General features: G+C 35.9%; 1 protein-coding gene across 2 annotated transcripts in view; it reads left to right on the top strand.

The window, feature by feature from the left end:
* LOC132104279 (syndetin-like) overlaps positions 1-22,472 on the top strand; it is a 143,416-nt gene that overhangs the window by 35,325 nt on the left and 85,619 nt on the right. For both annotated transcript variants that reach the window (XM_059509635.1, XM_059509634.1), the window contains exons 10-13: positions 3,237-3,279; positions 4,223-4,321; positions 10,287-10,427; positions 16,127-16,262. In XM_059509635.1, coding sequence (XP_059365618.1) covers positions 3,237-3,279; positions 4,223-4,321; positions 10,287-10,427; positions 16,127-16,262 — 419 coding nt within the window. The remainder of the gene's footprint in view (positions 1-3,236; positions 3,280-4,222; positions 4,322-10,286; positions 10,428-16,126; positions 16,263-22,472) is intronic.

Genomic DNA, 22,472 nt, shown 5'->3' with positions numbered 1-22,472 from the left:
CTCTGCTGGTAAAAATAATCAATACATGAGTGCTCTGGTAACCAGCAAGCTAAAATCTTTACAGATATCTTGAAATAAAACATCTGAGAAAATGTCTTGGTGTTTTATTAACCACGATATACGCAGAATAATTAACTCTGGACGGGTAAAGTGACTTAATATTGTGGCCTCATTAACATCTTGTGTGCATAATTCTGTGGCACGTCGTCATTTATTCATTATGTAACACACCGTTATGACATTAGGTAGGTGTTGTTTTGAAAGCTTTTTCAAAAAGGTCATACTTTATTTGAAAGTTTTTGTTGTCTTACCTCAGATGTTCGTGTTGCTCCACTCAGTGCTGTTTGCGCTTGTAACGGTTTTTCCTTGCGATCTCTGATCTTGTGCGTAACCGATTCGGTGCTTTGCGTTGCGTATTAGGCCCAGAAACCTTCGCCCTGGTTTAAATGCATATGTTTTGATTGTTTTTTTTCTCAAAATCGAAACAATATCGTAATAATAAAAGTAATAATAATGATGATGATGATGATAATAAAACAATTACTAATAAGATAGATAGATAGATAGATAGATAGATAGATAGATAGATAGATAGATAGATAGATAGATAGATAGATAGATAGATAGATAGATAGATAGAAAGAAAGAAAAATAATCTTACTGACGCAACCTTGCACAACAAGTATGCTTCACATTTGAAGGAGTGTTACAAAATGACATAACGGTGTTCCTCAATAATATAAACATGTCTAAAAAGGTGTTTTGCAACCAGATTCATTTAAAATAATTCACTTTTGTCACTTGTCATGTTCTGAGCTGAATTACTTGGCTATCTGAGATTTGAAGGTTGAATGTGGTATGGAGAAAATTTAAAGGATGTACCGCTGTAAAATATGAAGATAGCCTATTGAACATAAAGTTTATTTTTAGGGGTAAGAATTTCACTTCACTCTCTCCATTTAGCACAGAATAGCTTCTGGTTCATTTATGAACATAAAACTGAACTTAGTTTTTTGTGATTTTTAATTTGTGTTCTAAAAATTTACAACAACATGGTGCACTAAAGATTACTGTGCAATTTAGAGATATGTGAGGTGGTCATGAGGACAGACAAGCCACAACTGCATCTGACATCACAATTAGTAAATAAATAAGAGAAAATGATACTGAGTGTGTAAATTAATAATTTACTAATGTAACAGTTAAGCAAATCGTGTTCTAACTGTATTCTGTCTAGTCTTTACATTACATCTTAGAAAAGGTTCATGAAAGAACCTTAAATATGCTAGGTTCTAATATGAACCTTTTACTACAGCAAAGGTTCTTAAAATAACTGCCAAATAACCAGAGGATCATTATAGAACCTTTAAGTTCAACTTTGAACCTTTTTGATAGCTAGAAGTTCATTTTTGCACTTAAAGGTTCTTTTTTGAACTCTAAATGTTCAATATCGTCTAAGAGTGTATATAACAGTCCCAGTCAGAGTTATTAATATTCTGCATTGTAGTTTGACCTGCTCGCACTGTGCGCTGAATCGATATCACCGTAGTACTACAATGAAGTGCTTGACTCAAAACCAAATGCATCTTATATCAGGTAAATAATATATCCAAGATATATATACACCAGCTGAAATGTTTTGAAATCACTTGTACACTACCTGTTCGAAAAAATCCAGTCTCTGCCTGTGTCAGTTTGAGTAAAGTTTTAAATCCCTGTCGCCAAGACGCTCCTCTGTCGGTCACAGATTATGGAAAGTGAAACATAAAATCTGTAGGGGTGGTTGGATTTATTCACGCACTTGAAGCTTCTTTCTTTTCATATTCTTACAGCTTTATCATAATAGGCTGTATATTAACTTATTGGGAGAAAACCGGTAGTTCTATGTGAAATCAGACATTTGAGCTCCCCCATATAGTCAAAATGGCATAATCAATAACACCCCACGAATATTCGACTGTTAAGATTGGTAGTCAAATCAGGCTCCTCGAATCAAAGCATCGATTCGTCGACTATTTGGGGTCACCCCTAATTTATATATATATATATATATATATATATATATATATATATATATATATATATATATAAATAAATGTTTATTATTTATATATTCAGTGAAGTTGTTGGTAGGGCAAGCGGAATACTGGCTCAAATGAGAAAACGGACAAAATCCTCAAGCCACCTTTTCAGTATTTTTGACAAATGACAGATCGGAAGTATTAATTTCCAATGCAGGAAATAACTGGAGCTACATGGAGTTCTGACCATATGTTATGTTTATCAAGAAGATTGAACATTTGACGCCTAGACCAAACACGACTGTCAGACCGGATGTACTGTATTCAAAAGAAAACCGAATGTAATGTGAGAATTACCAATATTACACTAAACAGTTAATCCTTAAACACTCTTTCTGTAAAATATGCACTTATGAATAATCATGTCCCAAAGAATTACCATTTATTTACATTAATTAGCTTTAAAAACCTACATGCGTTTCTTTCACACATATTGGCAATCATATGTTTTATACATTCATTATTCATTCAATTTATCATGGTGAATAAAGGGTAACGGCTGCTTCACGACCAGTTTGAAAGTTCAGCTGTGCGACTACAATTAGGGCCGAAATGTGACAAACGTACATTAATGTTGGAGATAGTGGAAAGACAGCTTTATGGTTGAGTTCCCTAAGAAAGACATCTGATTGGTGTGTGATTGACGTAACCCTAAAACAGCCTTATTATTCATGGCTTTCCTAAGACAGACTACCGTAGTAAACTTTTCCCTCCCTCATTCAGAAAACCCTCTAGTTTAGAGGGTTTAGCGCACTAGTTTAGCGCACACCTCTCGACACGAACAACACACATCAGTCTTATTCCAGGTGCACAAGATAAGCAAGAAGCCACACTTGGTAAAAATACACCCCTGTTTTTCAAAATGTCATTGCCTGTTTTTTTTTTTGTTTTTGTTTTTTTCTCTCAAAGAAATGTCACCGTCTGTGAGGTTGGTTTTGTGTTGTTTAGTGCTCTTTGGCTCCGACGACCCATTTCTCTGAGAAAGCTAGCTGTTTTTCCTTCCAACGTGTTCCTATATAGTTTTTGGTGGTTTGTGTTACTCTGTTAACAGAATACAATAGTTATTTGTGTTTCACAATGAACCAACATTTCTGTTGTTTTGTATTCTTATTCACTGTTTGCTTCTTTTGTCTCCCTTTATTTTTTCTTTCTCAGTGAGTTGAATTCCAAACTGCAAGACACTCTGGAGCAAATCGAGGTATGTGACTTCTTTCCTTTTTGTCCTTAGGCAAAGGATGAGAATGTAGGATCTAGGACCTTCTTCATCGAATCAGACATTCAATCTCAGACCACCCTGTTCCCTTCAGAAACACTCATGCACCCTTGACAGATTTAACAACAGCAGTTGCCCTGATGTAGTTCCTCAACATTATATGAATTAAACAGATCGGAAGGAACACTTGACCATGCGTTTGTACATCTAAAAGTGAAGCTCAGGTTGTCAGTCTGCCAGCATTTGGTCTCTCAAGCCCAGAGGCAGATGGACTGTGTTTTATTAAATAAATTGCTGTCTTTTAAGACTTGGTAGCTTCGTTCAAGCTTATGCTGTGACAAAACACACATAGCCACACACACACATGCACACAGAGTTTCTCCCGGCAGTGCTGTTTGTGTTATCTACTATATTATGCAGATATTTCAGTGTGGATTGTGGAATGTAATTGGATGGCTTCCAGCCTTGCATACAACTCCTTTACTCATTTTTCCCTATTCTTTCATGTTTCTCTTTTAATATCTGTCTCTCGTGCTTTCTTTTCTCTTCCTCCCCATCATTTTATCTCGTTCACTGTCTCATCACACGCATTAGCGAATAGCATTGCGCCTGTGCCAATAGAGAGCGCTTCTACCAAAATTACAGTGATTCGTGCCACTTTTCTATTTCTGTAGCAGCGCACGTCCCAACTCATTAAGAATGTGAATGCTTATCTTTGAGCTCAAAATGAAGTTGTGCGTTCAGTATCATCAGTGATTTTAAACCATTGATTATTCTGGCCCTCTTTCATTTGTGGTAATTGTATTTCAGCACCATAAAATGAGGCTTTTAAGTTCTTTTTGATTGTATCTGCTTCCCATATGCACTCAAATTATGCCACTGAACTTCCTTTGCTGATCTCTTGTTGATTTCATGCTCATCCTTGCAGGAACAGCTAGATGTGGCGCTGTCCAAAACCTGCAAACACTTTGATGTTTCTCACTACACCAAAGTTCAACTGGCATACAAGCTGCTGGGGAAGACGCAGGTGAGTCATCGCTGCTAGAGCTGTCACGACCTTGATCTTTTGGCTGATGCTGAATTGTCATTTAAATAACTGAGGTTATCCCATTTTTCTGTTTGTTTTGTTCGCGATGATAGAATACAGCGGACGCTTAATACACACACCCCTTATGAAGAAGTACTTGATTCATATTGAACATTGAATCATACGTTAACAAAATATCTGATTTTCCTTGTGAACAAATATGCGAAAGTGTATAACATGAAGAATAATGTTAATTTATTTACAAATGTTTGAGTCTACTTTCCATTCATATAAAATCTTAGTATTTTAAATGTAGTTTATTTGAAGTTTATTCAATTTTAATGCATTTACTTGAAAATGTAAAATAAAGTTAAATAAAGCAGCACAAGGCACATAGCAGATAGAGTGCAAACCAGTGAAGTGAACAAACAGTGCAGATAAAAAGATTTTTAGTGCAAAAAAAAAGCTTATTCAGTCTGATTAAAGTGACAAATTGACAAAGGGCTCAAGAGCAGTTATTTTTTTTTAACTGACTGATGAGGTAGTACAGTGACATCAGTTCCATGCTGAATGAGGTAGTGAGCAGATCAATGATGCACAAAATGACTGGTGCATCCCATCGTATGTTAGTGGGGGGGTGGGAGGACCTGGGGATGTGGGATCTGGGGTGGGGGGTGGGGGGTCATAGTTCAGTGGTGCCTGGGGCAGAAGAGGGACGGGGGGCCAAGTTCGGCCTGGTAACTCCGAAGTGTCCTCCCTGATTGCAGCAGACTGAAGAAGCTGTGTGACGGGTGTGTGGGATCACCTGCAATGCAGAGGGCTTTGCGAGTGAGATGGGTTCCGTAAATGTTCTGGAGGGAGGGGAGAGAGACACCAATGATCTTCTCAGCTGTTCTCACTATGCGTTGCAAAGTCTTTCAGCAGGACGTGTTGCAGCCGCCATACCGCACAGTGATGCAGCTCGACAGGATGCTCTTGATAATTTGCAATGTTCTCTCATCAATTTGCAATGATCTGACCTCGATCAGCCAAATATATTTGCCATATATTTAAAAAAAATAAATAAATAAGATGAAACTGAATGCTATTTAACGGCTAGATTATACTTTTTGAGAGCGGCATACCAACCATAGACGGTGCACACACCCCCCAAAGCGCTGCAGAGACGTTTGTTCTTTTTTCATTTATTTGAAGTGCTTTTCATGGCATTTCTGTATTCATGTTAAATTACCATATTTGAATTGCAAGTGCACAATAATCACAGTTATCACAAATATTCGCCTGGATAAAATCTTTGACATAGTCATCACAGCTTTATCCAGTGTTTCTTGACCCTGTCTCCCTCTCCGTGCCACTATTCTCTTTATTTTTTTTAAATGATTCATACCTGACACAGGATTTGCTAGAAGGAAAGTGCACTCTGTTGTATTCCGCTTTTCTTTTCCAGAAGAGAGTAAGAAAGAAAGAAAGCTGTGATTAAAAGCGGAATCCGGTAAAAAAGATCTCGTTGTTTTTTTTATAAGCCGACTCCTACCACTTAAGGTGTGTATTTGTACAACTGTTGGTATGATTTTTTTTAATGATAGTATATGTGGTGTTAGGTCTACATTGATAGGACTAGTTTTCTCAGGGAACATGTTTACTTTGTGATTTATTTCTCATCTGCATTGAACATGTCTGTTTCTCAAAAAAAAAAAAAAAAAAAAAATGCGGAGCAAATCACCCACTGTTTTTTCGGGCTAACTCGGATCCTCAGAGAAATACTGTCTAGATATAATTATCTGGCAATGCAGTCTATTATTTTTTTCCCCCACAATGTTTCTCCTCATTTATTTTGACCTTGAAAACTGTAACTGACGGAAAATTTCTTCTTGTGCCACTTGATGCACCTTCATTTTGAATTTAGACCTTTTTGCCAGCATTCTGGATAAAATAACAGTTATTGGTTCAGATTTTGCTGGCAACCCATCCGTCGTAAAAAAATCAAAGGTAGTCCGATCATGGACTGCTCAGAACGGTGACTGTAGCTGTTCATATATGTATAATATAATTGTATATAGTATGTATTATAGGATGTAAATACTTCATATGTATGTACCTTGCCTTTCAAAAGTTTGGTGTCAGTAAGAATAATTTTATCCATCAAGGACCCATTAAATTGATCAGAAGTGACAATGTTATAAAACAAATATTTTACATCAATTTCTATTCAGCAAAGAATCCTAAAAAGGTATCACAGTTGCAACAAATATATTAAGCTTTTTAAACACTGATAATAATAAACATTGCAAGTACAATTTGATGGCTCCTGAAAATTCAGCTTTAACCTCACAGAAATACATTTTAATTTAATTTTGATTCAAAATGTGTTAATTAAAATATATTCATTGTATAAGTAGTTCTATAAAGATGTTATTTGTGTAATTAATATTTAGGTCTTTTTTTATATTAAAGTCTTTTTTACAGTCAATTCAGCAACTCCGAGTTATTTTTTTGTAAAGCTAATACCTCGATTTGCTCCAGAGTGTCTTGCAGTTTGTGATTCAACTCGCTGAGGAAGCTTATCCAAGTAGTGTGTTCTTTGTGTGTCTGTGAGCATTTCTTATTGTGTGTGTTTGTCCATCAGCCTACCTGTGCATAAGTATTCAAGTATGTACATCCTGAGACGTCCCCCGTCTCATCTGAAAGAGTTTTTCTCGTGTCACTTTGATCACCAAAGCCTCTTGGGTAGATGGCAGCTGTGCTGTTTATTCATTCATACGTTCATTCGCTCACGCTCCCACACAAGCCTCTAAGAACTTCATTTATTTGCCATCTGCAGTCCATACAATGGCAGGTTCATCAGTGGTTACTGAGCGAAGGTGTTTAAGCCGATCAACACATAATTACTGAAGAACCAACTCCAAGATGTGTGAATCAAACGCAACCCTTGAAACCGATTCTGATTTTAAGAGTCAGCTCTCTCGAGACCCCTGAGAGGGTCATTCCCTGGCTGAAGAGATTATTAGGTGATTCAAGACACTTAACTGGGATGCATGATCTAATCCATGCAGGAAGTAGTTATGAAAAACATGCTTTTGAGAACCGTTCCACTGCATTTATATTTATTGAATGTCATGTGGTTGCCGACAGATTCACATGCTTTAACAGATTACCTAAATCATTTATTTGAGAGGTTTTGTCTTATTAATTCAAAGTCATTTAAGTTTTTCCATTTTGCAAAACAGCTTGTCTTAACGGAGTTGCAATTAAACTTTTAATACACTGAAGTGCAAAAAAAATCTTGTACATGCCAACCAAAAGGAAGCCAAAGCAATCATTTTGACTAAAATATTAATTTTAACGAAATATTCATGGATGGATTTTGTAGGTTTAATTATAAAGTGCTAGTTTTAAACTAACCATATTTAGTTGAAATCCTTTTTAGTTCTATTCCTTTAAATAACAAAAATAATAATAATAAATGACAAAGGCATGTGATCTGTGAAAGACAAAAAAGAAGGCTGGAACCACCCAACTGTCTACTAAAGTTTTCTAATAAATAAAAATATTACTAAAGCAATAATAATATTGTGATGTAAAGTAAAAATGAGCATTTACTACTACTAATCTTACTAATAATATTAATTATAGCATTGTTTATTGTGAAGCAAGCTGCTCAGAGATATCATGATCTTCTTGTATGTAAAAGAACACAGTCCTGTGCTTCACTATGAAACATGCAGAATGTCAGATAATATACTGTGTGTGTGTGTGTGTGTATGTATGTGTATTCAAGAACTTTATTGTCATATGTACTACAGTACAATGAAATTCTTACTGTGTGTGTGTGTGTGTGTGATAAAACTGAAACTTTGAGATTTGATAATTGCTCCAACTGGTGTATTACAGCATTTCACATACTCTCTAGTGCCGATTTCTACTCTCATTTGGCACTTGGTGAGTGTTAATTTTGGATTTGGCTTAGATGCCTTAGAATTGTTGTCAGTAACAATTCATGCATTCAAATGCATAAATATTTTTGGAAATGCATCAATTTGCAGTTTGTTGACTAAGTTTAAGGCAATTTTGCTATTAATGTGGGTCGTACTTCTTAGGTCAGATAATACTGAAATTTATATTGATATGAAAAGAAAAAAAAACATCCTTGAAGACAGTAATGTTAATATGTTCAGAATTTGTGTTCCTGTAGAACATTATACCCTATAAAGGTTAATGGGATCAAGAACTGAGGAATCAAAATTCCCTTGATCTTTTTACATGTGAGGTCATTGTACTATAAAAAACATCCTGTAAGTTTCAGAACTACGAACTTTCTCATTAGTCTAAAAACAGCCTATTCTGCCAAAACAGCAGGTTTGTGGAATGTGCCACTTTGACATAACAGTGTGGCTAAACACCGCCTCCGCACAAGGTCAATGCCTGCTTCTACAACATTGCCTGTTTAGCCCCGCCCACCATTTTATATTTGTTATTTTAGGTTTCTGTTATACCATTTGACTCCCAATTGAAAAAACTTTTCTCATCTTTTCAAAAATCTTTTGTAAAATCTTAGCAAAAATTATTATTAAACTAAAGCACTAGCATTAGTTGCTGCCCTATAGGCTGAATCCTTCCAACTTTTTTCCTGCTTTGTTTGACCATTTTCCAACATGCTTTTAGCTGGATATTTGCTGACCTTCTAGCTTAAAAGTTTAAAACAAATCAAACTCAAACCTTGTTTCAGTTTGTACGTCATTCATTAAAACAGTTGTTTATGCCTCTAAAGAGGTGCTGTTCTTTCAGGCTCTATTCCATGAACTCCGCAATTAGCCTAATGACTGCACATCTAATTCTCCATCTTTTCATCTTCTCTGTTTTTCTTGTTTTTGTTTTTTTAAATCTATCTAATTGATCTAATTGCTCGTTTTTCTCAGCACAATTAATATTTCCGTCACATTTGTCTTTTAGATATGTTATTATGTTTTGATGTTTTCAGGTTTATTTTTAAGTAAGTCTTTTTCCACACAGAACAAATGCAAAGTTGATAACTCCATCTGCTGCATTTTCATTGAAATGCGTTTGAATATTTTTGAATATTTCCACCTATCTGCTTTTGAACACATTGACCTGCAGGAGAATAGCCATTTTTTTTTTATTGGCTGAATTCAGCCAAAGCTGGGCGAGGGATGCACTAAAGGCTGAAGGAAGAAGGAGAGCAGTGAAAGCGGGAGGGAAGAAGCATAATTAAGCTGAAACAAAGTGTTTCTTTTCCCATTGGGAGTCTTGGGACTATACTGAACTTCAGTATGTAGTTCGTAATGATTCATCTCCTGTGAGAGTGTGAGTCAGGCTCGCTGTTACGCAGAAATTTTACCTTCAAACAGATCTTCTTTGGCAGGAAAAAAAGTAGATCATCTTGTAATTTTCTTCTAGCTTCCAGTAATCCATAGAGCAAAGTACACTTATAAAACTGGATTTCAGAAAATCTTTAATTTATCGTTTTACTTTCTCTATAGTTGTTTTTCGTCCCTTGTTTTAAGCATAAGTATAACAATATTTTGTCCAGTATCAGCATATTTATGCAAACTATCGTTCAAAATTTTGGAGTTAGAATTTTGTTTTTAATGCTCACCAAAGGTGCATTTTTTCGATCTAAAAGATAGTAAAACCGCAATCTACTGAAATTTTACATTTAAAATAAATATGCTATTTTAGTGTTTTAAAATGTCATTTATTCCTCTGGTGGCAAAGCCGTATTTTCAGCAGCCATTGCTCCAGTCTTCGGTGTAATTTCTATTAACGCTGATTTGGTGCTCAAGAAACATTTGAATAATAAACTGCTTAGTACTGTTGTGGAAACAGATATTGAGCTTTCTTATTGATGCCTTTGTGAATATGCTATAGAAAATATTCTTATATTAAAAAGATAACTCTTCCTACAGATCCAGTGTTACTCATTCCTGTTTTTCCTCTTTCTCCGCAGACGGCCATGGATCAGCTGCACATGCATTTCACCCAGGCCATCCACAACACTGTCTTCCAGGTGGTGCTGGGATACGTAGAGCTGTGTGCCGGCAACGCCGACACCAAGTTCCAGAAGATGCAGTACAAGGACCTTTGCACGGTACACATGTTCTCCATCCATTCTCCCAGATCTCCAGATAAACTTGGTGAACACACACAGAGGTCACTTCCAAAAGTCACTGTGAACCAAATTCATCGCTTGAGCGCAAAATCATTCATTGATTACATTCTCATTGTGCTCTAGACAGGCGTAAAATAGGTTAGATTCCTGCCTTTGGAAATTAAATATGTCGTGAAGCAATTAATTTGAGCTAAAAGAAAAAAGTGGAGTGTAGCTACTCGCCACAAAATGTACTGAAATTACTGAAATCATGTTAATATGCTGATTTGGTGCTCAAGTAACATTTCGTTTTGTCAGTGCTCTAAACAGTTGTGGTGATTTCATTATTTTTTTTGTGGTGAAGAACAGCATTTATTTGAAAGTTTGTAACTTTCTTTTTAGCTTTTGTAAGCAATTGAATGCATTATTGCTGAATAAAAGTATTAATATCATTCAAAAACACGACAGGAGGTATGCTAATGAGTCCTGAACTTTGAACCGTAGCGTGGGAATTAAAATGCAGTGTAACTGGAATGCTCCAAAGGTCACATCATAATGCAGAGCGCTACATGAATTTTACATGAAACTATCATAATCCCATCCCTTCAGAGATCTTCTTGTACTCTCTCTATTCGTCTTTGATGCAATGAGTGAAGTAGAAGAACAAATGCGAGGAAGGCCTTGTTTGTGAACATAAACAAAGGGAAAACAAATGTAAAGAATTGCACACACTCTGCAAGTTACATTATGGCTGTGTCAGTGTTATTTACCATCAGTGTAGTTGAATGAATCCCTCACACTCTTATTTTAGAGAGCTCTAGATGGACCCTAGTGGTTATTGACCTTGCCGCTGAACTTGAGCACTTAATGAGAGTGTGCCAATCACATCAGCTTCTCTTTAACCACCTCTCCACCTCGAACACCTCTGCTGTCCATCTCTACAAAAGGTTACTCTCATCTGTGTCAGTGCTGTACTTGTACTCCTGTTTATTAATGTTTAACAGGATGTGCATTGGAAAGTAAGTGAATTTCAATAGTTCAAGGCAGTTTTTTTGTAGAGTCTGACTCTTAACTATTCTGATTCCATTTTGAGTCGAGAATGACTGATAACTCAGTTACTGAAGTTACAGAAAGTTACCGTCTTAAGTGTGTCTGATTCACTGAAAGAATCAGCTCATAATAGTTGTTTATTTTGGAATCAGACTATAGATGCTATATATTTTTGGTTTGTTAGCAATAAATGTAAGAGTAATTTATTTGAATCAAACAACATCATCGCCTTATTATGATTCACTAAAAAGAACCAGCTGATAAGAGTCATTTGTTCATAAGAATCAGTCATAATTTCCATTTTTTGGTGTTCTTGCGCTGCCAAAATCTAGTCATTTAAATAGGAATTTCAATTCGGGACAATGGAGATTTTGCAACACGTTTTTTTTTTTTTTTTTGCCTGCATGGTTTCACAAAATTTTCTTTTTTTAAAAGAATCGGCACACAAGAACATTGTTCAGGAATTGCACTGCACCAGTCATGCTGTTTGTAGATTCAGTAGCAGTGTTGCGCACTGCTGAATAGTTAATGGAACTGAACATCACGAAAACCCTTTGAATGCTGGATTGTTTTATTTTTTATAAATGGATTTTGAACGAGAATGGCTTCTCGCTTCCCACCCCTAATTATATTAATAGATTAAGCAAATATCTTCTGAGCTGTCTTTCTTATTTTGTGATATCAAGCTGTCATATTCTGAACTGTCAGCCTCATGAATAGTAAATATGCGCAAACTGTTATCTGTGGCATCTCTGATTATGCCGCATTTTGATAACTTACTCTTATGCAAGGACTGCATGTGGAGTTTTGTCAGTGGAAGTTCTAAACGTGGGAACGTTTGATTGATTCACTTCATTAAGACAGCAGGGGAGTTACATTGATGTAGCTAATAAGGAAGGCCGCACATGCAGCAGTTTTAAGATTCATTAAGGATGAGACCTTACACAACCTCAGAATAAAGCTGCACATTAGTGATTAGAGGCATGAGTTGTCCTGTTGAACTAGAAATGTGTTATGCTGTTCTTTATGTGTCTGTGTAAATACTTATCACATACTGATGCAGCAGATTGAATGTTTTCCCAAAGGTGCAGAGTTAGAATAAAAGCTCAGGTAAGGGGGTTTATAGAAATGGACTTGCATTTCATTAAACCCTCGTAAAGAATCGGGTCAGCACAGCTTTTTTCACAGCCATTTTCCATCTCTGGAGGGTGACAGAGATCAACATTTGGGTAGAAAGTGCCTCATCGACTTCTGACCCTTAGTGAAGCAGTTTCAGTCTAAGCAGCGCACAGAAAGATTACCGGAGCTGATTTTAGATCTGTTCTCTACTCATCAATCCTGCACCAGACTAATTACTCTCCCTTTGTTTGATAATCATGTGGGAAGATGATCCATCATTATTGTATTAATCCGATACATATGGCGTTGTAGTTCATCCAACTCGGAATCACATTCACTGGAAAAATAAAATAGTTGTAGAAGCAACCTTCACTTAGGAATTACTTGTAAATTTAAAGTAATATTAATTGAAAGAAACAGCAAGTAACACATTAAGCATGAAATTTTGAAGTAGAAAATCCAAAATAGTATTTTAATAAACATATTTTATACTTGACCAACAGCTTATATTTCTTTTCACACAAATTATAATTACAGGGGCAAATTTGTGAAAAATAATGACATTTCCTTGCACAGTACTGTGTTATGACCTGAAAATACTTTTACCATAATGCAAAATAATAAATTTTGACATTTGCATTACATGTAATATTATATTGGTGCATATAAATATAAATGGTTGTTGTTGTTGTTGTTTCTCATAAAACTTTAAGTCATTTAGGATGTAGCTCTGAAACGTGTGTGGGTGTGTGTAATAAATGACCAGTGATAAAAGAAACACCAAAAAAAAAGGGATAAAGATGCCTAATATTACAAATCCGTAATAGTATGTGATCGTGTTCCTGAAGAACTAGAAAAGCCTTGATACCCTTGAAGCCTCTCCAGATCTGCCGTCTGTGGTGTGACTTCTTGAGCTTGGTTATGATAGAGAAGACGGCACAGATTTGCTGACTTCACGTTTACAGCCTGCTGACCACAGCAGCACATTTCCCTTCCCTTCCCTTCGTTTTCGCTCTTCTGCACTTGTAAGAGATTTACTGCAATCATAATAGTGGTGTAATACCCACCTGGCCATTCAGTGAAGTCACCACTGACCTGAATCTGTTTCTGTGCAATCCCATACATCATCTCAGAGTGTGAAATGTTTGGATCAAAATATCAGCTATAAATGTCCATCTGTCTGTCTAATATGACTCCTTTGAGATTAGAAAGACATTTATCTTTCTCTCCACCAACGCTCAGTTGCCAGGCAACAATGCCTTGATCCCCATAGCAGGAAGTCATCTGGAGAGGTTGGGGATTGATTGTTTGAATGGGATGGCTGACTTCTCCCTCTGCTCACGTACAGGAGTCATTAGACTTCAATTAGAATACTATACTTCCTGTGTAGTAACCATGGGATCTGTGTTAATCCATCTGAGCATCCATGTATCTCATTACACTCAATGATGGCAGCGGTACAACTTTATTAAAAGAAGGGATGACGCTCTCCTAGACAATTAATCAACTTTAAATGAGATGAATGGATCATATAATTACTGCTTTTGACCATTTGTATTACATTTTGGCAGCTTTGGCAATGTTACACATACCCTTCAGTGTAATAGTTGAGCCACAGTTCATTGCATTAGTCGGAGCTGCTCTAGAGTAATGAGTTGTGTGGGATGGTTTCATAGGAGCTTGTTTATCTGTTACTGCAGAATTACCGTAAGTGATGAATCACCTCTAAATGCCCAAAGCTTTATATGTATGCAGCACAGGCCTAATTAGATTTATTGCAGCCACTTGGATCAGGTCGCATTGTGTCTCAGCATGTGAATACAAAAAGTGAATGAGTGTTTTATTCATTTGATTGTTTGTTTTAAATACTCAATTTGTTGAATGCGTGTGATTTTTAATTTTTTTTGTTTTTGTCGTTGTGTCTCTTAAAACAACGTTGTTGTTTTTTTTAGACATGCTGGTTGTTGAGTACTGGGTCAAAACAGGGCTGAAACAAGTTTATGGATCAAGGAGTTCAGTTTAATGAATGTGTTCAGAAGTGTTCATTTTCTCTCTCTCAAAACAAAAAGGGTGCTTTTCTTTGCTTGTTCCTCGTTGTCAGATACAAAACTATTGTGACAGAACTTTTTGTATATTTATCCACTTCAATGAATAATGATTTAATAGCCTTTTCATTTTGTTTCTCAGCTCATCTGAATTTTTTGCCTATGCCATCTGCTATATAAATTTTGTTCACATATTGGAAATTCCTACACCTGACCTCAATCGTATACTAAGTAAAGCTTCAGTAAAGCAGATTAGGTAAATGTTTGGCAGTAGACAATCAGAAGCTGAAAGCTGTCTGTGGTGGGACTATTTTACAAATAAGCCTTGCAGTAACTGGTTTCATTGTGAATAGGGATGACAGTGATACATAAATTGTAACTAAAGTGCAAAAACTGTTAGCTTTTCCACAGCTGGAGGCTGTGTTGCTGTGTACCGTTCCCTTGCCTTCAAAACCAGCCTCCGCAAACCTTAGGCTGATCGTAATTTACCAGGCTCCAGCAGTTTGCAGAGTTTCCAAGCTTGGTTAATAAGAAAAGGCAGAGATAGAGCTCCAGCATCTCATTGCTGACAGCACTGATGAATATGTGTATGGATGAGTCGACAATGCAGCGGTTCTAGACATGGCAATGTTTATGTCAGCTTTCCCCAGCCACAAATTGCACTGACCAAAGGAAGTTTGTCAGCTCCTCTAAGAACACCAGTGTCACCGAAGTCAAAGTTGATTCAAACTGTATTTTATTTTGTACATAGCCCACCTCCAGATTTGATATACAGTCTCTCATCCCAGACAGGAGCTTTTGTTGTCTCTATGGTATTATTTCTAATTATAGCGTTCCAAGGAATGCTTGAGATTCTCAGAGGTTTTGAAGGATTGATCACATGGTAAATATTCATTAAGTTCCACAGCAGGTCAATCATTATCTCTGGTGTATTCATGCTTCCTCAATGTCAGATTTACTGTTTTCCAAATGTCTCTTCAGCTAGATTTAGGGATACACACACATCTGAGACTCATAATGTCACACTAAACTGGCTTCCACGCCAGATCTTTAGTGGCTTTTATTTCTCAGATTTGAATTTTTATGGAGTCTGTGTATCCTTACAAAGCATTGAGATGTCTCAAATATTTTCAAATTTAAGTTTGTAAAAAAAGTAAATTCCCCGTCCAATTCATTTTATTGTCCATTTCATTGTACTTTGATTAAGGGAATCAGTGTCCTGTTATTGATGTTGAAAACATTTGTTCTGCTTAATATTTTTTTTTATGTATAACAAAAAAGTTTTCTCAGAATTCTCTGGTGAATAGAAATGAAAAAAATGCATTTATTTTTATTTGAAAAATCTTGAAAGCTTTGAAGTTCCTGTGTATCTTTATGGACACTACTTTTTAAAATCAACTCTTGTTCTCATGGTGAAATTGAAGGCACTTGTAAAAATTCAAAACATTGAGAATGAAGTTCTTTATTTTATTTTTCTCACCCCAGCACATTACCACAGACAGCTACATCCCCTGCTTGACTGATCTCTGCAAGGCCTTGTGGGAGGTGATGCTCAGTTACTACCTAACCATGCAGTGGCACGATGAGCACTACAAAGAAGAAGAGACGACTCCTGGGGCAGGTAAGGGAAATCAGTCACTCTTGGCACCTCTGTAAACTGACCTGGGCTCATTTTTTTAGTTAAACTGTGTTTCGAATATAATAAAAGTGACAAAAGACAGTTACTTATTTCAGTCTTACCAATGGCACTATTTAGAAGATTCAAAATGACATATTGTGCCAGTAATATACTTTTTGGCTGACAACTAAGGCAAAATTCCAGATGCTGGGCCCGAGCTGTCATGCAGAGACAGTCAGCAACAGCAGAACACTAACAACAATGGCACCAAACGGATAATAAAAACGACTTCCCGTGATACAATCAGTTGCTCTGATCAGATATCAGGTTCAAGCAGGCTAAAATATTAACACTCATATACCCCATCATAGCACCTCCTGTACAAATGACATTTTGGGGGGAAAAATCCTTTAGCAGTATCTTGGTCTTGTTGAAAACATCCTTTAAACAAGACAAAATGGTAGAAATGGTGCAAGATGAGACAAAATATGAGGCGTAGGATCTGTAAATGTGCCAAGCCAGATTCAAACTCTGGTGAAAGTGTCTTGTGGACTACTTGCTGTGCATCATCTCTGACAGTAATGGTATTTTTTGAGTGTTCTTTGTAGTGGTTGACTGATATATCGGCTGATATTTGGCATTTTTCAAATATCAAATATCTATAAGTTTTTCTGTTTGGCCGATGCGATCGTGACGGGACTTTTATTTTGACGGCGCCTGAACACACAGCACTCACATTAGTGTTGCCAAGTCTTCGGTTTTGCCGCAGGTTGCAGCGACCCCAATTACGTGATATTTAGCCCCTAAAATGCAAATTTTACTAGAGGAACCCCAGCAAAAAACGGGTATTTTACACCCCAGAATTCAATTATTAATATTTTTATAAATATATTTTTTATTTAACCGGGGAACCCCTCTCAAAATGCAATTGGGAAAGATTTGGGCTATTTTTGAGTAGCAATTGGGCAGGTTATTTGCAAAAACCTGGCAACCCTGGCTCACATTCTCCCTCTTCTTCACTGTTGTCATTAACAGTTTTGTCCACAGACAGGAGTGTCTAACAATCAAGGAGTGTAAAATGAGTGTTACCTTGGCTTTATTAAAAAATAAAAATAAAATGTGATTCCCAATGCACACAAACTTCCCAGAATACTATGTCCCCTTTTGGTTACAGTGTTTACTTTTTTTTCTAAATATTTGTTAAAAATACATTGTCATTTAAATAATAAGCATGTTTATTTTACACAATTTTTAAATCCATTTTCAAATTATTTCAAATTTCTTAAATATAAAATAAAATTATATCGGCTTTATATCGGCCATTGGCCACCCTGCTTTCCAAGATATCGGCTTCTGCATCGGCTGTCAAAAAACCACTAGTTCTTTGGCACCTTTAGTTCATCTTTGTACTGATGCAACTCTCGGAGTCCTCTAATGTTTCTTTAAACTGTCAGGAGGTTCGACTCGTTCTGTATTTTGGCTCCTTTATATGTAACTCTAAATCAGTTGTAGTAAAAAGAGCTAGGGATTCATTAGGGTGCTCACTACCCTTGATAGTTAGTTTTATAAGCATTACATTTGTGCTTTTATAGTGTAATGTCCTGCCTTGTGTATTTAGAGGAAATGGCTTTTGGTGTGTGCTGTAATCGGCACAGCAGTGGCCAAGGAGACTGAGCAGGTAATTGAAAGTGACGCTGCTCCATTAGCCAGCTGCAATGTAGTCTGTAACGTTTGCCTTTCTGTCTTGCCTCCGCTTCGATTTCTGAGGTTACTGAGTAGTGCTGAAACAGATTGGCGCTTGTTCTTGCTTAGGTGTGTCATTGGAAATTCATTGAACCTTTCTAAAGTACCCTCATAACCCCTACAGAGGGAAGCATATCAAATGCTACTAACTGAACAGTCATTGTTGCTGCAGGTAATGATGGGTTGTTTTTTTCTATAAATATTAAATGAGGGAAGTAAATCATTATTTTAATAGAAAATTTTACCACCGTTAGCTCTGTACTACTTTGGAATTTAGCAATTGTCTTGTACTTACATTGTCAATCTTTCTATTCTTCACGCTATTCATCTTTATTTTTCACATTATATAAGTGAATTATATAAGCATAGCAATACACAAATTTCTGAACTATAAAATAACAAAAATAACATACTGTACAACTTTAACAATATAAAATGCATCCAGCAAGCTCTGGAAGTGGAAAGCCTGCCAGTGGAACAAAACAAAATACACTTAATATTGTATATATTTTTCTATAATTTAGCCTGGTCCACTCTGCAAAATTTTGTCTCGTTTAACCATAACGTGTAAAAAAAAAAAAAAAAAAAAAATGTAAACATTTCATAGCCCGAGAGTGAACCAACTCCAGGCCTAGGCTAAAAGTAGCCTAATGTTACTGCAATCTTTTAACTACACATTATATATTTTTAGTCAAGTATCATATGGTTGTCACGTCATTAAAATATATTTTAATATGACTTAATTTGTATATAACATGAAAATAATGTAATTAAAACATTGAAAATTACTAATTATACTGCTTACATTTTCTCAGCTCAACATCACTGAATTCAGTCTAGCATTTAAAAAATATCCATCTTCAATGAATGATATATACATTTCTTATACTTAAATCGCACGCAGATCTGCACTCTGTTGTTTATGATGAGAGAATTCAGAGGAGAGCAGAATTCAGTCAGTGAGTGCACACAATAAACAACAAATCTTGTTGACCGCCTCTGATTGGCAATTGCATTCATAAACTCAACAGAATCGTGTGTGATTGATAATTACTCGCAACACTGTAAAAACGTGTAAAAAGAAATATAATGGAACAAATAAGCCTTGATATTAATTAGATGAGAATACTACACTGATAATGATAATGATAATAATAATAATAATAATCATCTTGATATCATCAGGAATGCATCGGAAATATAAGCAATATCTCTGACTATCATTAATACAGGATACTATCGTCTATCAGCCTATTTTGCAGCCCTGTTGGATGTTTTATATTTTTAAGGTGTTTTCTCATCTCCTGCACATTTTTTCAGTTCTTTTTTCCTCTCTTTCCCACGTTCAATAGCTTAGTGACTGCACTAATTGACAGGCCTGCAAGGCAAAGGATGCTGTGACAGTACATTAGTGTCAGTGTCTGGGCTTATTGAGGATAAGCACAGAATTTTTGCTTGTGTCATCAGTTACTCCACATAGCTTAGGTATATTTTTTACTTATGAAGAGCTTAAGAGGTGGCTTAAATTATTCCTTTTTCACCCACAAAATTCAGTTCCATTTTATTTGTATAGCGCTTTTTACGATACCGTTACGATAACGAAATCATTGTAAAGCAACTATACAGAAAATAAGTCGCCTATCAAATTAAGCAATAAATTAATAAATTCTTTGAAAGAAGTCTCTTACACACACCAAGGCTGCATGAATGCGCTTCCTAAGAGTTGATGGCTCATACACTAAACTTGTATGAGTTTTGTATTAATTCCACATACTCCTAAGAAGCTGTTGTTCTTGAACAAGAAATATGCAAAATTTGTTAACTGTTAATTCTCAATGGCTGTCTGCCCATTGAGTAGAACAATTACTATATAACTGAAGTAAACCTGGTCTGGAAGTTTTAAAAATAGACATATTAACAATGACATTAAATACTAAAAATTCATGTACCACATATGCTTAACTGGTAAAAATTGTACGACAAGATCCTATAAATTACTTACATAAAATAATACAACATTTATTAATCTTGGTTAATGCTAATTTCTTCATATGTTATTCCATTTCAACATTTGAAATTGTATTAATTACCATTAGTGTCTTGTATTTTGAATGAACATAAATTACTGACATTAGTATATTTAGTATATTTAGAACCATAGTATATTTATAAATGTATATATTAACATTACCTAGAATTTATAAATACTGTGAAATTGTTGTTCATTGTTATTTTGTGATACATTATACATCAACTAATGTTATCTAAATGAACTTTATTATTACGTGTTACCTTAAGCTTAAGTCAGAGCTTTATGGTATTAAATATGAGATTGCATTTCATAATTTAAAAGGGGCAATGGTAATGATGTTGGGTAAAATCCAAACATCTACATATATCTAGTTGAAATTCTCTTCTGCAGTGAGTGTATATCAGGAGACCGATATGCTTTACTTCTTACGTGTATCCGTAACGTTGAATAATGCACCAAACCCTGTGTGAAATTGACAATTACACCTCTTGTTGCGTGCCGCTGCATACGGTATTCATCTTGGTCTGTGGCAAGATGACTTTACTTTCCTCTTCTTAGTTGCCAGAGCTATCAACAGGTAAATTGCCTCCACTGGCCTGTGACTTGCTGTGCTATCTAATTTCATAAGGTGTATAATCACTGACAGCCATGTGTGGCAAAACAAGTCGAAAGTAATTCATTAGAATGCAAGTTAGATTTGTCAGGGTCTTTCTCAGGATCGGTTTTGGGGTTCGGTTCGCAGTTTAGATTGATTGTGTCTGCGTCATTGGGAAAGCACAGCTCCTCGCCTTTGGTCACATATGTGCTTGACTAAGAAGGGATGAAGATGTTGTAACTTTGGTTGAAGGTCCTGTTTAGTGGTTTGGTTTTATGAGTGGGAATGGAACAACTGGGAACTTTGGGAAAGATGCTTTCTCTGAACGAGGCAGTAAATCATGCATTACTTTTGTTCCTAAACAATTCAGACATTTGTGTGAACGAGGACATTCCAAAATGAGGATTTTAACCATTTTTGTATTTAATGCCTCCCTCATGTCTCAGACTAGTAACAGATTTACTGGATGGTTTAAGAAAGACTGACCATATGATTTTTGATGATCATTCCTAAGCACAAAATCATCGCTTCAAGACTAAAGAACGCAGGGCAACAGTTACGCATTTCTGAGCAGTAAAAGGGTGGTTTGTCTATTTTTCGGATATATGTTTTCATTTTGGAAGTTAAAAATATCCTGGTACTTCAATTCTTAAAGTCAGTTTGTTGTTTTCAGGCTGGGAAAATATGAGGTTTTGTCTTCTCAAACTGTGTGTTTCATCTGGAAACATTAGTATCATGAAAGCATTCATTACTCTGAGGAGGTATTTTTAAACAATGGTGCGGTGTTTTTGATATGATAAAAATTGTTTTTGATTATTAAATGGAGAAATAATGTGGCATTAATGGTGATTTACTTATGACGTGTAAGGTTTTCTTTTTTCCATTCTGCTGAACTAAATTAGCTCTTATTCTTGCTGAAGCATTAGCCATCCAGTGTCAGACCGTCCTGTCAGCTTGGGTCAAAAACGTAGTTTTTTTTTTTTTTTTTGCCACTTGTCTCTTTTTGTGCTTCTCCTCATCATTTTCTTTTAAATTGAATTTGCTTTTAAGTTAATAAGAAACCTGACAAGCTAATGACCATCTTTTAATAGAACCCTATTTCCTGCTGTTCATAGTGAAATACAGTTGTAGACCTGCATCCTTTTAGATTTACCAGTAGGAAAGGTTATGAGTAATTGGTGTCACTTTACCCTTCATGTCCCTGAATAAGCTGTAAATAAAGAGCTGGCAGAGAAAATGAGCCTTAGTGAGGGTTAGCACATTACATATTATTAGGGTTGTCAATCAACTAAAATTGTAATTGAATTAATTGCACATGCTTGCTAATCACATGATTTAAATATTTTATGAGAAAATCTTATGCTACTGTGTAGGGATGGGTCACGATTTTCGAATATTCGGTAAGTTGATTTAATTATAGAATATCGAATAGATTTTGCAATTATTGTCTTAAAAAATTTCCCCATGTTTTCAGTGCTGTTGCGGTGTTGTTGCGTTCATGTAAGCAGAGGGTGGCGCTGCCTATAACGCACCTAAAAGTTGTCAAAGACAACAGAAGAACATATTGGCTGCATCCGAAAACTGAAAAATGCTGCCTTCGGAGGTCACATTCCAAGGTATGAAGGCATCAAGGCACGTACGAAATCAATGTCAGCTTCATTTCCTGTCTCCTGAGATGCCTTCATCTGGCCAATTTTTGAAGGCAGCATAGATGTATCCTTCGCTGCCTTTAATATCCCACAATCCTGTGCGTTCCATTCTGTGACAGTTAAGCCAAAAAATAAAGATGGCATCTGAAAGTTGCGGTCGGTGGTCAGTTTGTAAAAATGAATGTTTCTGAACA

The sequence above is a fragment of the Carassius carassius genome, chromosome 25 (assembly GCF_963082965.1).
Source record: "Carassius carassius chromosome 25, fCarCar2.1, whole genome shotgun sequence".
Lineage (NCBI taxonomy): Eukaryota > Metazoa > Chordata > Actinopteri > Cypriniformes > Cyprinidae > Carassius > Carassius carassius.
Note: the sequence above shows the minus strand (reverse complement) of the source record. Positions and strands in the feature narration are given on the sequence as shown.